This window comes from Oncorhynchus clarkii, chromosome 3 (assembly GCF_045791955.1).
Source record: "Oncorhynchus clarkii lewisi isolate Uvic-CL-2024 chromosome 3, UVic_Ocla_1.0, whole genome shotgun sequence".
NCBI classification, from domain to species: domain Eukaryota; kingdom Metazoa; phylum Chordata; class Actinopteri; order Salmoniformes; family Salmonidae; genus Oncorhynchus; species Oncorhynchus clarkii.
Window position 1 is genome coordinate 27,933,522 of NC_092149.1, and position 25,219 is coordinate 27,958,740.

The window sequence follows — 25,219 nt, forward strand, 5'->3', positions numbered from 1 at the left end:
CATTTCACATGCAGTTGCATCAGGAATAAAGTAAAGAGAATAAAGAGGGCATTCACCATTCAGCACCTGGTAAAGCTACTGTATTCCAGGGCCAATCCCTAACATAACTCCCTAAACAAACATTAACTGTCTGGATAGAAAAGCAGCTCTGGAAGAACCATAGTGTCCCCAAACAGTGGCCTGAAACACACGCCTAAAGCCACAGAGAAACAACTGCTTGTAGGCAACAAACACACAAAAAGCACAGTTTCAGTCATAGGCTTTGAAACTGGGTAGAGAGTTCACAGGGGGAAAAGGGGGAGAGAAGGAGAGGAGGATTCAACCAAGGAGGCAGATAAGGGTTAGTCAGTCCAACCGAAAAACAGGCAGGTTAATAGAGAACTATTCCCCAGGGGTAAGGGGTCGAGGAGACAGAAAGGGATAATGGGTTGGGGTTAGGAGTCAGGACAACTGCGTGTGTGGATCTGTACACTGTGGGCCCAAACGTCACTGGGACACTCAACATTCTGATGTTGACTAACACTCTGGTTTCCATGGTGTTAACATGATAATACAAATGTCATGGTGACACTAAGCACTCTGAACCCGAGGGTGACAGTAAACATATAGGAAGTTTCCCCAGACTCAGATTAAGCCTAGTGCTGGATTTAAAAGCATGCTCAATGGAGAATCACCATCAGCTTTTTTGTTGTTGTCCAGGACTAGGGTTAATATGTGAACGGGAAACCAGTCCCTAATGTTGTCAAACAGGCAAGAACATGTTGTGAACAACTTTATGTATAGTGCATGTTTTGAGGTGTTAATTTTGCTGCGTATGGAAATATGTAGTATTGTGTATGTACTGTATATGACCAGTGGGGAGGTGTACAGTACAGAGCCCTACAGTGTATGTTTTCATAGTAAAAGCTGATGTTAATCATAGCTGTTATGAAGAGCGAGTAATTCGGGCAGAATAATTAAAGGAAACTGTGGTCTAGTTAAAGTAACCTTTATTTAATGTCATTACTACATGACTAAGTAGTGATGCTAAATTGGCTGTAACAGCTGTGACTGAGGCACTTTAGTGAGGTGGGTAACATTTTCCTGGTTATGATGAATAGCTTAATGTACACACCCAGCTTGAGGAGGATGCTGCATAGGATTGTTAAAATGCCTAAACTATCCATGTTTTTTGAGTTTATAATGCACAACTTAAAATGGATTTAACGACATAGCATGATGATGTCGTAATCAAGAAGAGAGGTGATATGAGTGTTGAGTTGTATTGATGGCTAGACAGGAAGTGATGTAACCTGGTGTCTATATTCCTCGAGCCACTGAGATATAAACAAGAGTAAGGAACTGGCACCGTCCCTCCAGGACACCAACCCCTTTTCAGCAGCAAAGAGAAGTTCAGCCTGAGTTCATTCTCTGCTCTTCTCCTAGTGCTTTAATGAGTTTCAAAGCCTTGCCTGCTTGCCTCTTATCGAGTTGTCTCCCTGTACTTGTCAGCTAAATTAGCTGCTAGCAAGGTTATTTTTTTGCCGTACCCACACAGGTTCATTTGAATATGGAGACGACCCCGGAGGTCTGTTTAAAATAAGCTAAGCAGGAAATAACACTGGGAAAACAAACAGCGAGGTCTAAAAGCTGGGTCTAAATAACGTGTGTTTGTGTAGGTTGAAGCATTCTGACACTGTAGGGAGGTAGGCGTTCTCCCTTGATGGAAACACAGTGTCGAACTGCAGCTAAATGATTGCTGGAAATGTTCATAACAGCGAGGTCTCAAAAGGGGTGCTTGTACTTGTATTTTGGTCAGTCAGTCTTTATATAATACATTGTTTCTATCCGTAGCTGGATGAATCATGTCACCTTGTATTTGCGTCTGTGTAGGCCTTACATAAAATAAAAACTAAAGCTGTTGGGATGCAATTCTAGAGGGCTGCAGAATTGCTATTACTAGCTTGCGGTAAATTGTTTTTGTTTATTGTGCCAAAGATGTTTCAAACCTGTCTCAAGGCCAACCTTAAACTTACATCAGCGCTATCTAGGCTCTTGTCAAATTAACCTCAGTTTACAGAAGTACATTATGAGTTGTACTGGTGCTGAGCTAGAACAAAAGCCTGCACCCACAGCTGCCCTCCAGGACCAGAGTTTCTTGACCCCTATTCTACCTACAGTGTTTGGGTGCATCAGAGAGAGAGAGGCCTTCCTGGAACTGCCACGCTGTTACTTCCAGAACAGTTCCTCTCTCGCCTTATCAGCCGGGTCCCCCGTGCTTTTGATTGAACCGGCAGCCAGGCGACACTAGCCCATGCTGAAATAGATTGCGTTGCCCAAGTTTCTATTACGGTTTCCCCTTGTCCGCACGCCGGCTGCTGGTTATTTATTTGTTACAGGCTTTTCTCATTTGAGCCTGGGTGGCTCATCATTGCAGCCGGAGACTCTGTCGGCCTGAATGGAACCCATCACTACACAGGATTTATGGACTCCTGACAAGGCGCCAGAGGAGCGTAGCAAGGAGAGCCTGGGCTAAAAGAAATAGCATCAATGAACAGTCTTCCCATCCTGCTGAATATTAGGAGCTCCGGTTGGTTTCCTATTGGGAGTAATCTGGGAATGACATTTAGGAAGCAGCGTTCTAGACAGCGTGAGAAGAGAAGACGTGCTTGGTCGTGTGTGATTATGAAAGTGTGTCCCGCTGGAGAGGGGAGAGTAAGCTACCCTAGAATATGGACAAATTAAGAGATGAGGAGACAAGCAGGAGTCTTGTTTGGACATTGATTTGAAGAGTTAATTGAAGGGTTAATTGGAGCCAATGCAGTATCTATTTAAGTGATTAAGCCTCTCTGACTCATGGTTGCTTCATTAAGTGAGTGGATATATGGTTAAACGCTCGGTGTCCTACTCAGAGTGTTAGAGTGTTAGTGATCAGCATGGTTAGCAGTGTGCAGTGAAGCTTCAGGGCCCATCAATGCAATCCAGTGCAGGTCAAAGTTCAGCAGACACAGACACCCCACCCCCTTACCCTCCATCTCCACACTGATTGGTTCCGAGTCAGGTGACCCCTGGTCCCCAACTGGGACTGGAGGACCGCCATCTGGACCTGTACCTCTTTCAGAGTCACCTGCCACCTTTGGGAATGGGGCCACCTGATTGGTTGTGCTGGCAGTTGTTGTGGGTGTGGTCTTCCCTGTTGTTGTGCAGGTGGGGGAGGGGTAACAAAGTAACCCGTTAGTGAAATGGAAATGCAGCACACAAAAACACCTAAATATAAAATGTTGTTTTATGACCAGGGAAGGATTCTTAGTGCCTTGGAGAAAAAATGTAAATCCAGCATGAAAAAAAGATTACTGTCATAATTACTGTGAAGCTGATGATGACAATGAGGACATTAACATAGAGTGCTTTGAAGAGAATTTAATCCATGAGTGCAATAAATAAAGTAGGTAGCCTATACATTACACGTAAAGCACTCCTCCATAGGTGCAACATGATTCAGTGCTTTAGAACCAACGTTTTCCCCCACTGTTTAATGCCCTTAATAGATAAAACATTCAGGTGTTGCAGCAATTACGAGTCATTGGAGAAATACACTCAGGGGCAATATGGTCATGAGTTGGCTGCAGTGCCGGCCTTAAGATTTCCAAACCTGCTGCCTTTGTTACCGAACCAGTGAGAAATCTCTTGACCCGGCACTGCAGCACATTCTACACAGCAAAACCCTGTTGTTGTGGACGCTACCAGCTGGTGCATGAATGACTCTTCCAGCACATACAAACTTTGATATACAGTTACCTTTCACAGCCGATTTTCTTTACTAAGTAGTTTGACAGATGAGGTGAAATGGATACCAGTAGCTGAGGTAATGGTAGGTAATGACTTACAGCAACTTCCGGTTCTCTGCTTCACTAAACTGTTTTACAGGTAGTTACCGTCTAACCTACATAGGGAATGGTCTATGGAAAATGTGACAATGTTTACAGAAAATGTGACAATGTCAACATATGCAATTAGGATCTATACTGGTACTGTGGGGTTATGTGGGGTCTGAGTCTGTGGATCCAATACGGGTCTGTACTGTGAAAGACCTGGCAGAAGAAAGCACTGTCATCGTCACAACACCCATCATGAGTGTCTTCCTAATTCTCTGACAGTGGATGTCCTTGAGGCCTTGTGTGCAGCACGCCGCTATTGACGTGGACGTTTCGCTAATACGCCGGCCATAATGTTAGCATACTGGAGGGTGCCAGCCCAGATTGAAAGCGAAAGGCCCGCTCTCGATGCCAGTTGATAGTTTTCACTCTGAATAAGATGCCCTGTCAGAGCACCATCTGCGCCAGGCAAATTAAAACGGCACACCGGGGGAGTTCAGCCTTGGCATGCCAGACAACAGCTCCAAGGGCTGCATTATTAGTTCAATTTATCAACATTGTGTGTGTGCATTGTTTTCTCCTTTACAGAGAGAAAAGCACAATATGCAGTGGGGAATGGTTTGATTGTCCACACTGCTGGGTGTTTGTCTCTCGCTGCTTTCTCTATGGGATGGGATTGTTCCATTCCCGGGGAATAGTAAGAAAGGACTTAGGAACCAATGCACATCAGCGAGAATGGTATTGTTCAACACTATGGGGTGTTCTATTGTTAGGAAACCTTGATCTTCAGCTTGGACTCAAAGGTTTTTGTCATTCTGCAGGTCTGAGTCTGAAGTATGACAGTGTGTGAAGTACTTCAAACAGAGTACAGAGGCATGGATGGAGGAATCGCCTGGTGGAATTAGCCAGTGGGGTTGCTCATCTAGTCCCACTGAGCAGCACTACTTCCTTCAGCAGAGAGGATACGGAGAACAAAGGCATTGTGGGAATGTGGAGGTCTGAGGCTAAGCTGCAGTGCAGACAGTATTGCTTCTGTTCTGAAGTAGATGAAAAGGCTGGACTGGACACTGGATGGATGGTATTGTTGAGATATAATGGCCAGCAACTCTCACTAAGATGGTCTCAATGCTGTGTTTATCACTTCTAGGGATAAGCAGCCACCATCAGTACCCATGGATAATTTGTAAGGTGACAAAGGGATATAGAGTTGAAGTCGGAAGTTTACATACACTTAGGTTGGAGTCATTAAAACTCGTTTTTCAATCACTCCACAAATTTCTTGTAAACAAACTCCAGTTTTGGCAAGTCAGTTAGGACATCTACTTTGTGCATGACAAGTCATTTTTCAAACAATTGTTTACAGACAGATTATTTCACTTATAATTCACTGTATCACAATTCTGGTTCATTCTTGGGAGCAATTTCCAAATGCCTGAAGGTACAACGTTCATCTGTACAAACAATAGTATGCAAGTATAAAAACCATGGGGCCACGCAGCCGTCATACCGCTCAGGAAGGAGACACGTTCTGTCTCCTAGAGATGATGGTGCGAAAAGTGAAAATCAATCCCAGAACAACAGTAAAGGACCTTGTGAAGATGGAGGAAACGGGTACAAAAGTATCTATATCCACAGTAAAACGAGTCCTATATCGACATAACCTGAAAGGCCGCTCAGTAAGGATGAAGCCACTGCTCCAAAACCGCCATAAAAAAGCAAGACTACGGTTTGCAACTGCACATGGGGACAAAGACTATCGTACTTTTTGGGGAAATGTCCCCTGGTCTGATGAAACAACAATAGAACTGCTTGGCCATAATGACCATCGTTATGTTTGGAGGAAAAAGGGGGAGACTTGCAAACTGAAGAACACTATCCCAACCGTGAAGCACGGGGGTGGCAGTATCATATTGTGGGGGTGCTTTGCTGCAGGAGGGACTGGTGCACTTCACAAAATAGAGGAAGGAACATTATGTGGATATATTGAAGCAACATCTCAAGACATCAGTCAGGAAGTTAAAGCCTGGTCGCAAATGGGTCTTCCAAATGGACAATGACCCTAAGCATACTTCCAAAGTTGTAGCAAAATGGCTTAAGGACAAAACAGTCAAGGTATTGGAGTGGCCATCACAAAGCCCTGACCTCAATCCTATAGAAACTTTGTGGGCAGAACTGAAAAAGCATTTGCGAGCAAGGAGGCCTACAAACCTGACTCAGTTACACCAGCTCTGTCAGGAGGAATGGATCAAAATTCACCCAACTTATTTTGGGAAGCTTGTGGAAGGCAACCAGAAACATTTAACCCAAGTTCAACAATTTAATGGCAATGCTACCAAATACTAATTGAGTGTATGTAAACTTCTGACCCACTGGGAATGTGATGAAATAATTAAAAGCTGAAATAAAACACTACTATTATTCTGACATTTCATTTTCTTAAAATAAAGTGGTGATCCTAACTGACCCAAGACAGGATTTTTTTACTAGGATTAAATGTCATGAATTGTGGAAAAACAGAGTTTAAATGCGTTTGGCTAAGGTGTATGTAAACTTCCAACTTCAACTGTATCTATTTTTTTTTCTACCAGCAACTACTTTTAGGGAAAATTGTGGATTCCCATTGAATTAGACTGATAAGTAAGTTTGAGAGGAGTGAGCCTGAATGAGTTCACCAATTGTATCACTACCTACCTCACTAGTTAACTAACTAGTTGGCTAACTCAGCTAACCGAAAACCATTGAGCTACATCAATAAGAGCAGTAAACAATTCTGCTCTCTGACAGAAAACAATCATTAAGTCATGGCCCATGGATGTCATTATCATCATTTGAAGGTAATTCAACAGTAATTGTTTATTAATGCTACGTTAGAATACATCTCAGCTGAGAGCGCTAGCAATGTGCTTTAGTGCCTGCTGCCAGCCACTGAGCTCTGTAGCCACCCTGCTCTATGGGCAGGCAGTGGGGAGTAATGGAGTGTTACAGGGATGATGATTCTCCTTAATAAAGGGAAGTAGGCAGCTTGGCCACTGGCGCTGCTAGCCTGTTAAACATCCATGCTGGTGCTGCTGCCACGACTAGCTTTGGACAATAGCTCCAATGTTAAAGATAGCTGTTCGTGTGAGAGAGGTGGTGTTGCTGTTCTCTGCAACAAACGTTCCTGAACTTCTCATGTTGCATAACAACTTCAAAAAAGGGGAATAGAGATGTTGCTTACCAGGCTTTGCTAGCGTTAGCCTGTTTGCTAACAACCTCAGACAGTTCGACAAGCTTTAAAAATAGAGGATAAAGAAATGTCAACTGACCATATGCTGAATCAGCAAGAGTGTTTTGCTTGCGTGTGGTCGCCAGGACGTCTAGAGAAGACAAGGGAAAGCAACAGACATATTGACAGAACAGTACATTGTGTAGGTCTGAGTCGTGGTTAAACACTCAAACTGTGCTTAGTTAAATGTATAATTGACTGCTTGTTTAACGTGCACATCTGCAAGGGAAAATTGAGAGCAAAATTCCCACTAGGGTACTCTCTTCAGCTAGGAAATGACAGGCTACTTATACTTGTATTGAGTTGCTGATTAATTTCATTGTAATATCATGCCCCAGGTATGGCAATCACTTTTTCTGTATCATTTTGGACAATTAAACGCACTTGATAAGCTTCGCTTGTTATGAAAGAGCTTTTATGATGGCTCTGTGCCAGTAGTGGAGAGCCATTAAGAACAGATGATTGGTCCACCTTACCGTGGCAGCTATCTGGGTAGTGAGGGTAGCCGTTCTCCACATCCTGCTCAAATCCGCCCCTGAGGAAAAACAAAACAGAAGAGGACAAAACGGCCTGTCAGCGTGTATGTGTCATTCCTCTTTCACCATTTTAAACACAACCTCCGCCTTCATTAATTGGGTACATTGTCAAGCTTTCCAAAATGGTTCTGTTGATGACAAAGACTTAAATAAATTGTGCTGCAAAAGAAAACCATTTCATTGGTTTTGTCTCTGCAAGGTCAGGCTGACTGTTTTGTTAATTCACCTGAGTCCAAATTCAAATGGATGTGTCGAGGTGCTATCATCTAGCTAGAATAATGTTTCACCACCAGTTGCATCCATGATGATTCTCTAGTTCTCCACCTTTTTCTCTTATACAGCAAAATAAACACTGCAGTATTTATTTCCATTTGGTTGTGCTCCAGTGCATTGGACACTTTCTTGGACATCTTTCTTCTATGAATCAAAGGCTTATACACATTCAGAAATCATTCATTCCCCCTGGTGAGTAATGTGACTGCGTTGATGCACAGTGGAGTGAGTGGCCCCTTAGTCAAGCAGAACATAACATCAATGACACTGAATCTTCTACAATGCAGTATCGACTGAGCAGGCAATCAAAGACAATAACATATAAATAATCATGAACATTCACACATATGAAAACACACACACACAAACACACAGGCAATCAAACACACACATCTACACACATACTTTCCAGACGCGGCCAAAAACAAATTACATCTAAATGAAATGCAGGCCTAGATGAGTGAATACAGACCCAGTGAGCAAATCAAGAGTGAAAAAATAAAACATGGAATTCAGAGGGGAGAAATAATAAACTCAGAGAAATAATAACTTCACTTATCTTTCTATGCTCAGCAGTTGGCCCACTGACAGCCGATAGCATTAGTTGTATTACCACAGCAGAGTGGGTTTGTTTGTGAGTGAATAGGTCGGCCTGGGGGATTTTGCGTGATTGTGTGTCCGTGTGTGTGGACCACAACTAGTTACCAGTATTACCATATGCCTCCATTCCCTTTCTGTCTGTTTTATTAATGTATTTCTTTCTTCTGAGAGAGTGTGAGAGAAAGAGCCATGAAGAGAGACCTAGACTGGCCTTTGTGGCACGCCATGTCCCCAGGCGTTGACAGTGATGGGAGAAAGACAGGAAACCATGGAAACGGTTCACCTCTGGCTCAACCGCCCCCCCCCCCCCCAAAAAAAAAGCAGCCAGAAGAATTTATGCCACCTCTGGAGTGAGAGAGTAAGGGAGGAGAGAGAAGGGGGTGGGATGTGTCCCCTGTTGCTCTCCGGTCCAGCCCCATTACAGCCTTTATGAGCTGTTGCATCTGTTCTGGAGGCATGGCCATGCTTGGGTTCTGACTATTTCACACCATATCAACTCTCTCTGACGTGGACAGAGCAGGCACAGCGTAATAGCTCTACTGACTGCATGTATAATATTTGCCAATCTCTTCGGTTCCACTCCATTGGCTTGCTGCATGGCACTGTCCCGCTGGTTAAAAACGTGATAAATCAAGCCTCAGTCCAATTCTGATTACCTGCCCAGCACGTACACACCGCCGCACACACACATACACACTTTTGGAATCTTCCATTAACCTCTGGCTGTGAAGCTATGGCAAATAAAACCCATGGGTGGCCAATCACAGGATATGCAATAAGTCAATCCCCAGCAGAATAATCAATTTGAAGCAGTCCATATGACTATTAGGATAGTGGCAGCTGCCTTTACTGTGATGCCTGTCCACCCATCCACACTAAGTTTACAGCCCATGTTTGCAGAGGTGAATACCTACAGCAGGTGATTTAAAGCCATACTGAAAATCAGAGGAACAGCGACAGCCCAGTCCCTGAGTGTCAGGAGGCAACATAGGAGGTGAAATGGTGTTTTCTACTGCTTCTCCTCCTCTACCTCTCTCCTTCCCTCCCTCACTCCTTCCGTTCGGAAGACAGTGAGGTACACACAACATGATTGAAATCCAGCCAGCTGAGCATTACTTTCGATTCCATGCTACAGTGCAGAAAGAGAAAGACAGTGGGTCAGGAGGGAGTCTCAGACAGAGGAATTGATTGGCTTTTTGTTTGCACACACACACCCTGCTTGGCGCTGACACTGAGCCAGTCGATAGCGCTAAGTGTCAAATGGCCTTCCAGTTCATCAGAATGGATCAGTAAATTACATTGAGGTCATTTTGATCGACGCCTTTCAGTCCCACCCCAGAGTGACGCATGACCCCTCCAAGCGGGTATTTGGGGTTTCATTTCCGAGTGATTGCAGACAGGTATGTCCGCCACATATAAATAAACAAGATGGATGCTCGTCCTATATGTGAAATGGAGCCGACAGACCAATGTTTTTACTGTATTTTAGAGGCCGTATTCATCACGTTGACAATCTGGGCAAGTCAAACTCCAGATTAGGTATCGATTATTGAAAGCATACAAGGAAGTGGTATGCAGAGTACTATGAAGCTACTGCTACTTCATTCATTTACTGTATGTTTCATGCAAGGTCATGTCTATGGCCATTTGATGTTGATAAATTGTCAGTAAAATTAAATTTTTCTGATCGAAGACTCAACAGTAATATTTGACACATAGTACTCAACAAAACCAGGACCAAGGAGTAGGAGCTAGGGATGGGTTTGGTACTTGGCCTCTAAACCTAATCTCTTATGATTGGCTGCGTGGTGGGGTGGTGCTTATGCAGCGTCTGTGACTTACCTGAATCCGGGCACCACCGTAGCACAGCTCCCCGTCCTCTGCCACACGCAGTAAGGGTCCCTCGAGGACAGACAGCTCCTGCGAGACAGACAGACAGTCAGAGTTCGGTGTGTGAACACTATCAAAAAGTAATAGACCAAATACATATTTTAATGAAGACTCTTTGGTGAGGCATGACCTGAAGTGATATGTGATATCTATTCACCTATCAACACCCCCATATTCTGGAGTGTCTCATTAACATCACAGGCCACAGTCACACCAGACGAAGTAAAACAGATCAGGCCAGGGTGTCATTTTACCTCACAGAAAAAACCTGCCATTTCATTTTTTCAACTGCAGAGTGAGCCTAGCTTGTAACTCTCCTATCTAGGAGCTCAGAAAGAGGCAGAGATGAATATGAGAGATGGTCAACGTAGTGTGACTGGCTGTCGGTCTGTGAGGCTGCAGACCGCAGTGTTTGGTGAGACCCCCCTGGGTGTCTGGAGCCCCCTGCGTGTCTGGAGCCCCCTGGGTGTCTGGAGCCCCCTGGGTGTCTGGAGCCCCCTGGGTGTCTGGAGCCCCCTGGGTGTCTGGAGCCCCCTGGGTGTCTGGAACCCCCTGGGTGTCTGGAACCCCCTGGGTGTCTGGAACCCCCTGGGTGTCTGGAACCCCCTGGGTGTCTGGTAGCCAGAGGCAGTCTTGGACAAGGACTCAGTGACACAGCCCAACTAACAGGCCAGTATGTAGAAGAGATGTAGGGAGCCAGAGAGGAGGACTGAGAGTTAGGTCAGTCATGCTCAACATGGTTTACAATTCAGAGGGCCGTGTAGACTGGGAGGGTGGAGGGGTCCCCACCAGACCAGCATTGACAACATGTCAGAGTTAAAGGTAATGACCCCTATCTCTAGGGGTGACTTGAAGCATTCCTGCCGGCTCCTTTTCTCTGTGCCTGTCAGGACATGATGAAGACACAGGTGTTCCTCTCACCTATGGGACCACTAGAGCTGTGTATATATCTATAGCTCTGTATGGAACCATTCATTAGAAACTGTCTGTCTGGAAGAAAGTCCACCATGTCTAGTCTCTCCTCTCTCTGTGGTGTAAATTCATGGTGTCTCCTCCCTACCTGTGGCTTGTCAGTTTTGCTGATTTTCTGTTCTTTACTGAGAATATCACCCCTGGTATGTGGGGTTACAGCTGACCTATTCTGGGGGTTCTCATTAATCCAGCACTGTGATGCAAAACAGGTGCAAATGTGACAACTTTTTGTAACTTTTGTGCTTAAATAACTAAAAGGGGGGAAATCAAAATGTTCTGAACATTGTGTGGGTCAGAGGGTTGAGAATGTCACAACTTTTGATATCTCTCTTTGACATCTTTTTCACTAAATCTCTTTTCTCTATATATTTCATTCAATGTGTTTCTGCCGTCTGAACCATATCCATTGCTGAAACCTAATAGAAACAGCAGCTGCAGCGAGAAGCGAGAGATAGACAAATGGTTTTGCTTTGTGCAAAATAGAGGCTACAGTAAGGTGGAGAAATAGACCAAACCAACCAAACCTAATTTGGAGGCAGACAGATGGAGAGTGTGGAGAGGAGGATATGGGGCCTGAAACCTGACCCCTGCAAAGCATCATGGGGCTTAAGGGGCCCGTAATCCCTGGTTGATGTGCACTGGGCTGTTTCAGAGGGATCCAGCAATGGAGGGGCTTTAAGCCCTCTAAAGTGAACAGGCCTTATCGTTCTTGGCCTGTCGCCAATCAGCTGGTTCCAATTTGTGCGTAAATGCTGTTGAGCACTTCTCTAAGGCTCACAATGAGGGTTTAGCATGCTATGGGGGATACGCATCCCCATTCAATTTTAATACAAATGTTTTTCTTGGGGGGTTGGGTAGAGGCGGGGGGGAACATTCCTCCACAACCCCAAAATAGGACACAAGATTGTCGAGTACACTAGATCAGACAAAAACATCCCTAACAAAACAAATCACCTCCAGTAGTTGCTCTGACTGCAAGGAAGCCCTTTTCACTGCCCTCATAACAACGTCGGCTTCTAAACTATTGGTGATTCATATTTTGAATATAGGTCTGATCAATATTTGGTATAAACGATACCACCCTGCTGCTGATTGATTGTAAGTGTGTAACTTCACATCACCATAGTAGCACTGGGGGAAGGAAGCCTCTGTAGCGGCAAACACATGAAAAACTGAATTCCACTGCATTATATTAACACACACTTGGCAACTGTTAACAGTGCAGTACTAGCTCTATATAATAGACCGGGTATCACTCACTCCTTGCAGGAGCCATAGTCGTTGCAGCGGCTCAGAGGTACTCGGATCACACAGCTGGAGAAGGCCACAAACAGGGCGTGATGTTCCCTGTCCAGCTCCAATCCCAGAACCCGTCTGTCCTCTCCGCGGATGTTACATCTAGGAAAGGGGAAACAACAAACACGACTCTTATTTCTGCTGATGGATGGTGACAACAGCAGCATCCTGGGAGACTATGCAAACGAGAGAGGAGTTGAAAAGCTGTTCAGGACACGTACTAACAGCCCCACAACACATATCTCCATCTTATTACAGTGGAGTCGGCTTGAAAGCATCACATACAATAATCATCCTCTTACAGTGGTCAATAAATAGGGACTTTTGTTTGTTGCTGAACCAATACAAGGGAATGTTATGAGAGGAGTGCACTGTATTATAAAACAAATAGTTTGTATCATATATCTGAAAGAGAATGGAGAAAGGGAGGCTGACTTGGTGGGGTTGTAGACATCGATGTCCTCCAGTAGCTGTGTGCTGAAGGAGGCGTTGAGATGGGTGCTGGCCAGGATCTTTAGTACCCTGCCGTCCTCGCTCCCCAGGAACAGCACCGTGTGGTTCTTATAGGGCCCAGCTGACGTATCCACTGCTAGCTGGGTTAACTTGAACCTGGGTGGACACAACAACAGGGTTGTGGTTCAGGGTTAAAATGATGATACCTCGAAAGAGACAAAGCATCTGCAATTAAAGATGTGAATTATTGTCGTATTGAGTGTGTCCATGCACTGCAACCTGACACCACTGTGTAAGATTATGCAGGACACTATTGTACGTAAAAACCATCCTACTGCTCTCAACTTTCCTTCAGTCCCACACAAGTTGACGACATGTTTACTCAGAACGTCACACTAACTGGCACTACGCTAGTTAAATGACTCAACAAAGTGATGCATTCATCTTTGAAGCTCCGTTGTTCAACTCGTCTCGGGAGAGTTCTGAAGCAGATGTGACGTTAGGAGGCAGAATTGAGACAGACAACGTGCCCTCCCTCCGCTGTGTGAAGACGCCTGGTTGTCTGTCAGACTGGCTCGGCTTCACCATGTAAGTCACGGCAGGGGATCGAGCTAGGGGGCTGTCTGACAGCCCTCTGACACCCACTCTACATTCAGCACCACTACATGTCTGGGCTTCTAATGAGCCACTGGAGCTATTTCCTGTGTTAGTCTGGTAGACCACAGCCGGATGTTGTTTTTAATTGATGCGCTTTTCAGCTTTTCACAGACCCCCTTCTGGTTGGATCTATAATTTGGGGAGGCCCTATCCTGCTTGTGTCGATCTTTGATGTGGTGTTTTGGAAGACCCCATCCTGACTGCGTCTAACTTTAATATTTAAAAGGGATTTTCATGTTGATACAAGGGACCAACTGTTATCTATTTCACCAAGGAGATCGATTAAATAGTTTTCTACCCATCAATTTTCCCTTTTATCTTTTCATCCCTCCATCCACCCTGCTGCTGTAGCTACCTGCTGGTTGTGCGTGTGAAGTAGGGCCGGTGGTTGACGGAGGGAACCGCCTCGTCCATCAGGGGGTGGTTCTTGATGAAGGTCAGGGTGTTGTCGGGGAAGGTCGTGGACGACTTGTAGGCAGCGGCAGAGCCGTCGCCGGCACAGCAGCCTGGTCTGTGAGACAGAGAGGAGGAGAAGAAGCTTGTCAGTGGAGTTTCAAAGTCAGTGGGCTAGATTTACTAAGCATTCACGCCGAGGGAATATTATATTTTAGATGCAAACTTTTGTTGACAGTGTTTACACTGGAATAAAGTAAATATGTCTGGACTGAGGCTGCCAAAGCTTACCTGGGTTTGGGTACCTGCTCCTCAGGCACGGGCGTCCAGGTTGACTCACTGTTCCTCTGCTCCTTGAACTTCCCATTGAAGGCCTTCTCAATGTCATCCATGTAGAATGCACATACTGCTGAGCCTGTGATACTGATGAGGAAAACAACAGAGACATTTGTCATGGGAAAGGCCCATATTAACCCAGGTTATAATGGATTGTATAGCTATAAAAGCATTCAAGACTGCTGCACAGGGTTGTAAAGGACATTAAACAACAATCTTATAAAATAGGCTTTCAAGAATTTACAATATCAAGGGGTATGATATTGCAAATGTGAACATGATCTTTTTTTCTTTCTATTTTCTAGAAGAAGAGGTACAGTAAAACCTCATTATACTCATTGTATGAGTATGTACTGTATATCTGTATGGCCGTCTGTAATGTTGCTGCCTGGTACTGTGATTGACCTGTTGGCCTGTGTAGTGAAGACCCCCAGCACGGCTGGTCTGTGATTGATCTGCAGCACGTTGGTCAGCGACTGCAGAACGTCAAAGTAGAAGAAGGAATCGCCTGGCACCGAGCAGTTGAGCCGCGCTTTGAGGAACGACGTCCAGTAACGCTCTAGAACCCTGGGAGAACCTCCGTTGTCGTTCTTACATACACGAGCCACTCTGGAGAACACAACCTGAGGGGGAAAGAGAGAATGGAGAAAGGTTAGATTTGATAGGATTTTTCAACAAATGTTCATTCCTTTTGTGTTCATTCAGTAACATAACACAGTGACATGACATTACACTGTTTCACATGACATTACATTCATATGTTACAGTGAACAACAGAAGTTTTGTCTTCTCAACACCCCCAGACAGCTGAGGTTCTCCCAGGGTTCTATAGTGTTACTGGACGTCATTGCTAAAAATAAAATTGATTGGACATGATTTGGAAAGGCAAACACCTGTCTAGAAAAGGTCCACAGTTGACAGTGGATGTCAGAGCAAAAACCAAGCCATGAGGTCGAAGGAATTGTCCGTAGGCAGGATTGTGTCTATGCACAGATCTGGTGACGGGTACCAAAACCTTTCTGCAGTATTGAAGGTCAAGAAGACAGTGAGCAATCGGGGAGAAGGGCCTTGGTCAGGGAGGTGACCAAGAACCCGATGGATGGTCACTCTGACAGAGCTCCAGATTTCCTATGTAGAAATCTCTGTAGCACTCCATCAATCAGGCCTTTCTGGTAGAGTGGCCAGACGGAAGCAACTCCTTAGTAAAAGGCACATGATAGCCCGCTTGGAGTTTTCTAAAGGGCACCTAAAGGACTCTCAGACCATGAGTAACAAGATTCTCTGGTCTGACGAAACCAAGATTGAACTCCTTGGCCTGAATGCCAAGCGTCTGGAGGAAACCCGGCACCGCTCATCACCTGGCCAATACCATCCCTACGGTGAAGCATGGTGGAGGCAGCATCATGCTGTGGATATGTTCTTCAGCGGCAGGGACTGGGAGACTAGTCAGGATCGAGAGAAAGATGAACGGAGCAAAGTACATCTCTGGAGAGATCTGAAAATAGCTGTGCAGCGATGCTCCCCATCCAACCTGACAGAGCTTGAGAGGATCTGCAGAGAAGAATGGGAGAAACTCCCCAAATACAGGTGTGCCAAGCTTGTAGCGTCATACCCAAGAAGAGTCAAGGCTGTAATCACTGCTAAAAGGTGCTTCAACAAAGTACTGAGTAAAGGGTCTGAATATTTATGCAAATAAGGTATTTCATTTTTTTGTATTTTTTTGTACATTATCAAAAATATCAAAAAACCTGTTTTTGCTTCGTCATTATGGCGTATTGTGTGTAGATTATTTTTTACTGGTACAGGGTGATCTTCAGATGAGTCTTGAGGCTTGTCGGCGTCCTGGAGCAAAACAACGAACATGTACGTATTTGTGAGAAACTCACCTTTCCACAGAGCGGTCATATTAGTGTGTAAACGAAACTGTTCGGACGTTACAGACAGAAGTTGGCAGGTCGGCAAAACAGAGAACACTATTGTGTTCGTGAGAGTCTCATCTTTCCATAATAGTTTGTCGGACGCTAAAGATGTTTTTGTGAGATGATTGATTGGTCTGACAAACACCACTCGAGCTCTGCCACCTTTCACCGCAGATGTGAAAGTGTGACATCAGCGGATGCGGTGGATTGAGACGCATGCAATGCAAAAAAACATACAGTGGGGAGAACTAGTATTTGATACACTGCCGATTTTGCAGGTTTTCCTACTTACAAAGCATGTAGAGGTCTGTAATTTTTTTATAATCGGTACACTTCAACTGTGAGAGACGGAATCTAAAACAAAAATCCAGAAAATCACCTTGTATGATTTTTAAGTATTAATTTGCATTTTATTGCATGACATAAGTATTTGATCACCTACCAACCAGTATGAATTCCGGCTCTCACAGACCTGTTAGTTTTTCTTTAAGAAGCCCTCCTGTTCTCCACTCATTACTTGTATTAACTGCACCTGTTTGAACTCGTTACCTGTATAAAAGACACCTTTCCACACACTCAATCAAACCGACTCCAACCTCTCCACAATTGCCAAGACCAGAGAGTTGTGTAAGGACATCAGGGATAGGACCTGCACAAGGCTGGGATGGGCTACAGGACAATAGGCAAGCAGCTTGGTGGAGAAAGCAACAACTGTTGGCGCAATTATTCGAAAATGGAAGAAGTTCAAGATGACGGTCAATCACCCTCGGTCGGGGCTCCATGCAAGATCTCACCTAGAGGGGCATCAATGATCATGAGGAAAGTTAGGAATCAGCCCAGAACTACACGGCAGGACCTGGTCAATGACCTGAAGAGAGCTGGGACCACAGTCTCAAAGAAAACCATTAGTAACACACTATGCCGTCATGGATTAAAATCCTGCAGCGCACGCAAGGTCCCCCTGCTCAAGCTAGCGCATGTCCAGGCCCGTCTGAAGTTTGCCAATGACCATCTGGATGATCCAGAGGAGGAATGGGAGAAAGTCATGTGGTCTGATGAGACAAAAATAGAGCTTTTTGGTCTAAACCACTCGCCGTGTTTGGAGGAAGAAGGATGAGCACAACCAAAAGAACACCATCCCAACTGTGAAGCATGGAGGTGGAAACATAATTCTTTGGGGATGCTTTTCTGCAAAGGGGACAGGACGACTGCACCGTATTGAGGGGAGGATGGATGGGGCCATGTATCGCGAGATCTTGGCCAACAACCTCCTTCCCTCAGTAAGAGCATTGAAGATGGGTCGTGGCTGGGTCTTCCAGCATGACAACGACCCGAAACACACAGCCAGGGCAACTAAGGAGTGGCTCCGTAAGAAGCATCTCAAGGTCCTGGAGTGGCCTAGCCAGTCTCCAGACCTGAACCCAATAGAAAATCTTTGGAGGGAGCTGAAAGTCCGTATTGCCCAGCGACAGCCCCGAAACCTGAAGGATCTGGAGAAGGTCTGTATGGAGGAGTGGGTCAAAATCCCTGCTGCAGTGTGTGCAAACCTGGTCAAGAACTACAGGAAACGTATGATCTCTGTAATTGCAAACAAAGGTTTCTGTACCAAATATGAATTTCTGATTTTCTGATGTATCAAATACTTATGTCATGCAATAAAATGCAAATTAATTACTTAAAAATCATACAATGTGATTTTCTGGATTTTTGTTTTAGATTCCGTCTCTCACAGTTGAAGTGTACCTATAATAAAAATTACAGACCTCTACTTGCTTTGTAAGTAGGAAAACCTGCAAAATCGGCAGTGTATCAAATACTTGTTCTCCCAACTGTATCTCTAGCTTAAACTAACTGATTTTGATGGGGATTTTTTTTAATGCTAATTAGATTTTCATGGGGTCGCGGAAATTGAATCTAGGGGGTAAATGGTCTTGCTCAAGGGGCCAACGGTAGGGGAATGTCTTGAGGATGAGAACCCAGCAGCCCTCTAGTTGCTAGATCAATTCTACCCTTTTTTTCAGCGCCTGTCCCGGGAATCGAACCGGCCACCTTTCGGCTACAGGTCATTAGCCGCTGGGCTACCTACCACCCCCTTCTGTAGTATTGAACTACAACTCTTACCTTGCCAAGTGTGGTGTACTCCACAGCAATCTCACTGAAGAAGAAGTACACGTAGTTCCCATACTCAATGGCATGGAGGAAATGAGGCTCTGAGGAGACAAAGGGAGAAATATGAAACAGTAGCACTGACTGTCTTACAAGGTATTCACAACAGTTAAGCATTAGGCAGTCAGTGTTTTGGTAGGAAGCATCACTCATGTGGGTACCAAACTTTGATTTAGAATGAAATACTGCTCTAATATGTAATGTACTGCATACAAATAGATAATGATATTTGAGGAAGATTTTGAGTAAGGTTCTAAAGGTAAATTCACAAGTTGAGACCTAAGGCCAAGGCCAGGGGCTCACCTCGTAGCCATTTGGAGTCGTACTTCACGGTACGAAGCACCGGGCTGCTCTCTCCCAGACTACGGTAAATTACTGCATCACTCGCCAGGAAGTCTGTCATGGTGGCCGAGTAGAAATCACCACCTGAGGAACAAAATCACTCATTTAAGAAAGGTTTGCTTTTTTCAAATGAACACAATTGCAATGAAGACTAGAAACCCATGCTTCCCAATGTGTATTTTTACTTCATGGCTACACTTGATGTAGGTGCTGTGCTGCTCTCAATAACACTGTGTGAACTATGTCTAAATGTCACTGGCAAATTGGCAAGATTGAGGGCAGGTTTACTGATCAAGTTGCTGCCCCTAGCTGACATGTCTCTCTGTCTCTGTCCAGAGCAACTCACCAGCGAAGAGGCCGACGTTGGATTGGCGAGACTCAAAGGGACAGCGGGCCTGACCCACCACCTCCTCACCGTCCTGTTCCAGTGTGGACATCTGGGAGAGAGAGGGACGAAAGAGAAGAGGGGACTCAGAGAGGGAAGGGGGTACTTCATAAAGCTATTTATAGGAGTGTAACTAAAAAAAAATAACTCCAAGGAGCTTATATTGAAAAACCTCAACTAAAATAACTAGGTCAGTGTTTGCAGTTGTTAAGTTTACTGTTTTCCCCTTACTGAAAAATCGATTTCAGTCCAAACTTGAGTATTGTTCTGTTTTATATCAGGTTAGCTTTACTGCTAACTGCGAAGTTATAAAGTCGACCCCTTAAAGTCATTGACAGAATGTGCCTCTAGTCAATCCTGATGAATAAATAGGAACACGTGTCATAAAGATACCTTTTATTTAGTACATTTTACACTGCATTGTAACAACAGTAAAGTCAAAAGGTCAGGAGTAACACTCCTGTCAGCCTGCACTATGGCTGCTACTCTGGCAGCACTGTGAGGAGACAGTATCTCCTAACCACAGATCTTTAGCAGCTATTCCTGCCCCACCGTTAACAAGGTCGTAAACCTCGGCTCAGACAATATGTGTGAATCCCGCTGTGGTGGTGGGGGGCGGGGCTGCAGAATGCGACCAGGAAGAGAGGTCATTCTCAGCAGCTCCAGCAAACAGCTACCTTCACAAACACACACAGTGACAGCTGTCAACATCTGTGTTTATATTTAACGCTGGGTTCCCTATGGGTACACTCTCTAAGTGAGAAATCCACCAATGTTACATCTCTGATCTGTCTGCTAAACCATGGTTCTGGGGCTTCAGTTCTACAGTACAGTGTGATTTAGACTAGAGGATACAGGTTTTCACTTCCTGGTCTAGCTACCACCTGATCACACAACCCCTGTCTTTGATCCAGCTGGCTCATTGGGCAGAGTGTTTTGTGGCGATCAATTTACATGGAAAATGCACTCTGTGCAAAATAAAACATTTTTGTCCACACCCACAATCCAATCCACTTCACCCTAACACACCCTCTCCTGACCCCACTGCCCTCCTCAGTCTTTCCAAGGAATTTTGCAGACAGATTGCATGATATGATTTACACTTCAGCACACTATTCCCAGTTCTCCAGATAGTCATCGCTCCCGGTTTTTCTCAGACTGTAGACGTTACATCCCCTCTTCCAAAAAGCACACTGTGAATCATTGCCCAGAACCATGATGTCACCTCAGCTCAACCAGACTTCTTTTGTATTGGTAGACATCCTGGGGAGTATGAATCCATCTATGCACCGTTGTCACGATTAACGTATCGCTATTTTCCTATTGTATGTTTCCACTCAGCCGACATCTCTCTCTGGCACACTTTGGGTTGTTAATCATTTGAGCAGTCAGATAGCAATAGAGTGTAGGTGGCGTGAGTTCCTTCGTGGAACTAAAGTAGTGGCTCCCCTGGGATTCTGACTCTAGTTTTCAGGCATGTTTTGTTTTCTCTCCCCCCTCCCTTCTCTCTCTCCCCCACTATCTCTCTCCCCCACTCTGTCCCTCGGAGGATGAAATGATCTCAAATCATCTGCGGTTGCAGTTTATTCCTCAGATGTGTGAATAAAGACGGTTATTATCATCCTGGATCTGTGTTCAGTCAACAGACCGTTGCCAACCTCGGTTGAGTCAACATGTTTCTCCATCAACATCCAGGATAGCAGCACTCCTTTGAAGTGGTTCTGCATTCTGGAGCGCTATTGGGGTCTATCTGTGCACGACAATGTCGACTTGATGATTTTATACTCTAGATAAAGAGAGGACACTTTTTTCTCACAAAAAGTTAGGAGAAAGTCAGGATGTCAACACCTGTATGCAATGCCCTTAACTGCTAAACCTCCCCATGCTAACAATTTTTTTAACTAAGCGTATTTACCCCAGCTGTTATGTTTCAGGACAGTGCTGGGTATGGAGCTGGGGGCTTTAGATAGAAAGGTGACTGAGGTGAAGTGTCCTACCTTGTAGTTGCGGCAGGTGGGGTTAAAAGCGTTGGTCCCACAGGCAAATAGCGTCTCATCGTTGCGTGGAACCAGAACTTTGATGTAGTTGTAGCATTCATCCTGTCAAAGGGAACCAGCTGGGTTTCAGGGGATGGCAATGTGACTACTGGCTGCTGGTGTTATCACCCCACCTGCAGTGTCATTGCACAGCTTATTATGCACTGAATGGCATTTTGCTGAGGGCACACACACACACACACACACACACACACACACACACACACACACACACACAAACAAAACTTCCCTCTCAGTCATACTTCTGTTCTTATTCTTGTCATTACCATAATCCCTGTGCTGATCTCTATGGTTTCACTAGAGCTCTGGGAGGCTGGCACTGCTTGTGCCAGAGACTGGTTCTGGAACTACAGATACCTGTGGTGCTGATTTTGATAAGCAATCTATGCTATTGTTAGTGCTACCCTCCCACATCGCAGACCAGACAGTGGGGGAGCGAGAAACAGAGAGAAAGAAAGGGAGAGAGATACTCACGCTGTTCTTCCCCCTCACTGTGCATTTATCCACATCTTTTGTCTTCCAAGTCAATTTCTGCAACACACAGACAGACAACCAACTGTCAGAGCAAGAAAGAGACCCTTTTTTCACCCAGACATTCAAATGCTATTAGGAGACAGCTGTGATGAAAATCTCATCAAGTTCAATTAAGCTTCTGACAAACAAACATCTGAAACACACGAGGAGCTGTGTCTAACCTTGTCAGCGTGCAACTAAAAACTATTGTTCCTCTACAATCCATCTCCCATTCAATCCATCCCAATCCACCTGTACTTCGTAACAACAAGATATCTCTATGGATAATTAGACCAACAAGAAGATCAAGGAATAAGAAAGGAATCTGCAATGCATTCCTATGGGAAGTAGATTGCCCTGATACTAGCTATCTATGGTCCTCCTGGACGTCCTTATCTCCTAGCATTGGCCCCACAGTGGGCCCCCGCTAGTGGAGTGAATAGGAAGAGATCCATCAACTTGTTAACAAGGTTGCCTGGTTGAAGGTGGTTTAATGCACTGCCCACCAGTGCAGATCCACTGTTCCACTGCCGACTGACTGGGAGGGTGTTTTGCTGATCCCGCTGTCCTCCCTGCAGGAGCTCCAAACTCATCAACACCATGGGGCATGCTGGGAAATAAGATTTATCCAGAGACTAAGGTGAAATCCCTATTTTGGCTCAAAACTCAACTGCTACCCTTCTGGGCCTTAAAGTAGAGTGAAATGTATCCCCCAAGGCTCTTCTCACTTCCCAATTGAAGATCCAATATGATAGGATAAATAAGATAGACGTCAGCAATATGATAATACTTCCCCCTAGACCTCTGGCAGAAAGAGGTGGACTTAGCTATTTGATATACAGTATCTCTGAGTTGGGGATCATGGTGGGCCTGGTGAGGAGACTGGGGATTAGAACTGAAACTGGGCAATAGAAAATGAATAGATGAAGCAGACTGTGGGTTTTTGATTATGACTCAGGCGCACACTAATGAGCTCACTGAGACAGATAAGAAGCATGGGAAGGTGATAAAGCCAGGTTAGTATTATGGCTGATGACCAATGACCATCTACTAGTCCTGGCCCACTAGCTTTTCTGAACGCTGTGTCCCCTGCTCGCCTAGCGTAGTAGTGACTACCGAAAGCCACCCTCACCAAATAAAACATTTAAAAATGTTTTAAAAAATTCTCCCCAATTGTGTGGTATCCAATTGTTTTAGTAGCTACTATCTTGTCTCATCGCTACAACTCCCGTACGGGCTCAGGAGAGACGAAGGTTGAAAGTCATGCGTTTATACTCTAGATAAAGAGAGGACACTTTTTTCTCACAAAAAGTTAGGAGAAAGTCAGGATGTCAACACCTGTATGCAATGCCCTTAACTGCTAAACCTCCCCATGCTAACAATCCGATACACAACCCAACCAAGCCGCACTGCTTCTTAACACAGCACGCATCCAACCCGGAAGCCAGCCGCACCAATATGTCGGAGGAAACACAGTGCACCTGGCAACCTTGGTTACCGCGCATTGCGCCCGGCCCGCCACAGGAGTCACTGGTGCGCGATGAGACAAGGACATCCCTACCGGCCAAACCCTCCCTAACCCGGACGACGCTAGGCCAATTGTGCGTCGCCACACGGACCTCCCGGTTGCGGCCGGTTACGACAGAGCCTGGGCGCGAACCCAGAGTCTCTGATGGCACAGCTGGCGCTGCAGTACAGCTCCCTTAAACACTGCGCCACACGGGAAGCCCCTATTGCTGGTCTTTTGACCCTATGGTCACTCGGCTACACAGCTGATGCCCCTAATTTTATTTACCTGTTTATTTACCTTTTTTTTTTTTATTTAACCAGGTAGGCTAGTTGAGAACAAGTTCTCATTTGCAACTGCGACCTGGCATATGCCTTGACTACGGCTGTCTTGGCTAGTTCTTATTATTTTATTTCACTGTAGAGCCCTCAGTCCCGCTCACCTTGCCTTAGATAGCTCTTTTGTCCCACCCCACACACATGCGGAGACCTCACCTGGCTTAAATGGTGCCTCTAGAGACGAAACCTCTCTCATCGTCCCTCAACGCCTAGGTTTACCTCCACTGTACTCACATCCTACCATACCATTGTCTGTTCATGCCCTGAATCTATTCTACCATGCCCAGAAATCTGGTCCTTTTATTCTCAACGCACTAGACAACCAGTTCTTATAGCCTTTAGCCGTACCCTTATCCTACTCCTCCTAAGTTCCTCTGGTGATGTAGAGGTTAACCCAGGCCCTGTAGTCCCAATTCCACTCCTATTCCCCAGGCGCTCTCATTTGTTGACTTCCGTAACCATAAAAGCCGGGGTTTCATGCATGTTAACATCAGAAGCCTCCTCCCTAAGTGTGTTTTATTCACTGCTTTAGCACACTCCACCAACCCTGATGTCCTAGCCATGTCTGAATCCTGGCTTAGGAAGGCCACCAAAAATTCTGACATTTCCATCCCAAACTACAACATTTTCCGCCAAGATAGAACTGCCAAAGGGGGTGGAGTTGCAATCTACCGCAGAGATAGTCTGTAGATTTCAGTCATGCTATCCAGGTCTGTACCAAAATTCTGACATTTCCATCCCAAACTACAACATTTTCCGCCAAGATAGAACTGCCAAAGGGGGTGGAGTTGCAATCTACCGCAGAGATAGTCTGTAGATTTCGGTCATGCTATCCAGGTCTGTACCAAAACAGTTTGAGCTCCTACTTTTAAAAATCCACCTTTTCAGAAATAAGTCTCTCATTGTTTCCGCTTGTTATAGACCCCCCCTCAGCCCCCAGCTGTGTCCTGGACACCATATGTGAATTAACTGCCCCCCAATTATCTTTAGAGTTTGTACTGTTAGGTGACCTAAACTTGGATATGCTTAACACCCCTTAACCTAGCAGGTACAACCCTAAATCCGTAAACACGGGCACCCTCATAGATATCATCCTGACCAACTTGCCTTCTAAAAACACCTCTGCTGTCTTCAGCCAGGATCTCAGCGATCACTGCCTCATTGCCTGCGTCCGTAATGGGTCCGCAGTCATACGACCACCCCTCATCACTGTCACCCCTCATCACTCTCATCACTGTCAAACGCTCCCTAAAACACTTCAGTAAGCAGGCCTTTCTAAGCAGGCCTTTCTAATCGACCTGGCCCGGATATCCTGGAAGGATATTGACCTCATTCCGTCAGTAGAGGATACCTGGATATTCTTTAAAAGTGCTTTCCTCACCATCAAATGTGAACTAAGAACAGATATAGCCCTTGGTTTAAAATCTGGACTCCTTTGGCCACCTCTCCTTCCAGTTCTCTGCTGCC

The 25,219-nt window shown here is 45.2% G+C and overlaps 1 protein-coding gene across 9 annotated transcripts in view; it reads right to left on the reverse strand.

The window, feature by feature from the left end:
- LOC139392297 (semaphorin-6D-like) overlaps nt 1-25,219 on the reverse strand; it is a 157,488-nt gene that overhangs the window by 12,694 nt on the left and 119,575 nt on the right. For 6 of the 9 annotated variants that reach the window (XM_071140193.1, XM_071140202.1, XM_071140231.1 and 3 more), the window contains 14 exons: nt 21,869-21,925; nt 21,335-21,436; nt 19,299-19,389; nt 18,914-19,036; nt 18,566-18,654; nt 14,931-15,148; nt 14,481-14,612; nt 14,152-14,307; nt 13,122-13,295; nt 12,651-12,788; nt 10,371-10,448; nt 7,596-7,654; nt 7,160-7,210; nt 3,008-3,172 (listed from right to left, as the gene is read on the reverse strand). In XM_071140193.1, the coding sequence (XP_070996294.1) occupies nt 3,008-3,172; nt 7,160-7,210; nt 7,596-7,654; nt 10,371-10,448; nt 12,651-12,788; nt 13,122-13,295; nt 14,152-14,307; nt 14,481-14,612; nt 14,931-15,148; nt 18,566-18,654; nt 18,914-19,036; nt 19,299-19,389; nt 21,335-21,436; nt 21,869-21,925 (1,633 nt within the window). The remainder of the gene's footprint in view (nt 1-3,007; nt 3,173-7,159; nt 7,211-7,595; nt 7,655-10,370; nt 10,449-12,650; nt 12,789-13,121; nt 13,296-14,151; nt 14,308-14,480; nt 14,613-14,930; nt 15,149-18,565; nt 18,655-18,913; nt 19,037-19,298; nt 19,390-21,334; nt 21,437-21,868; nt 21,926-25,219) is intronic. The other 3 variants (XM_071140257.1, XM_071140240.1, XM_071140248.1) reach the window with 1 other exon arrangement.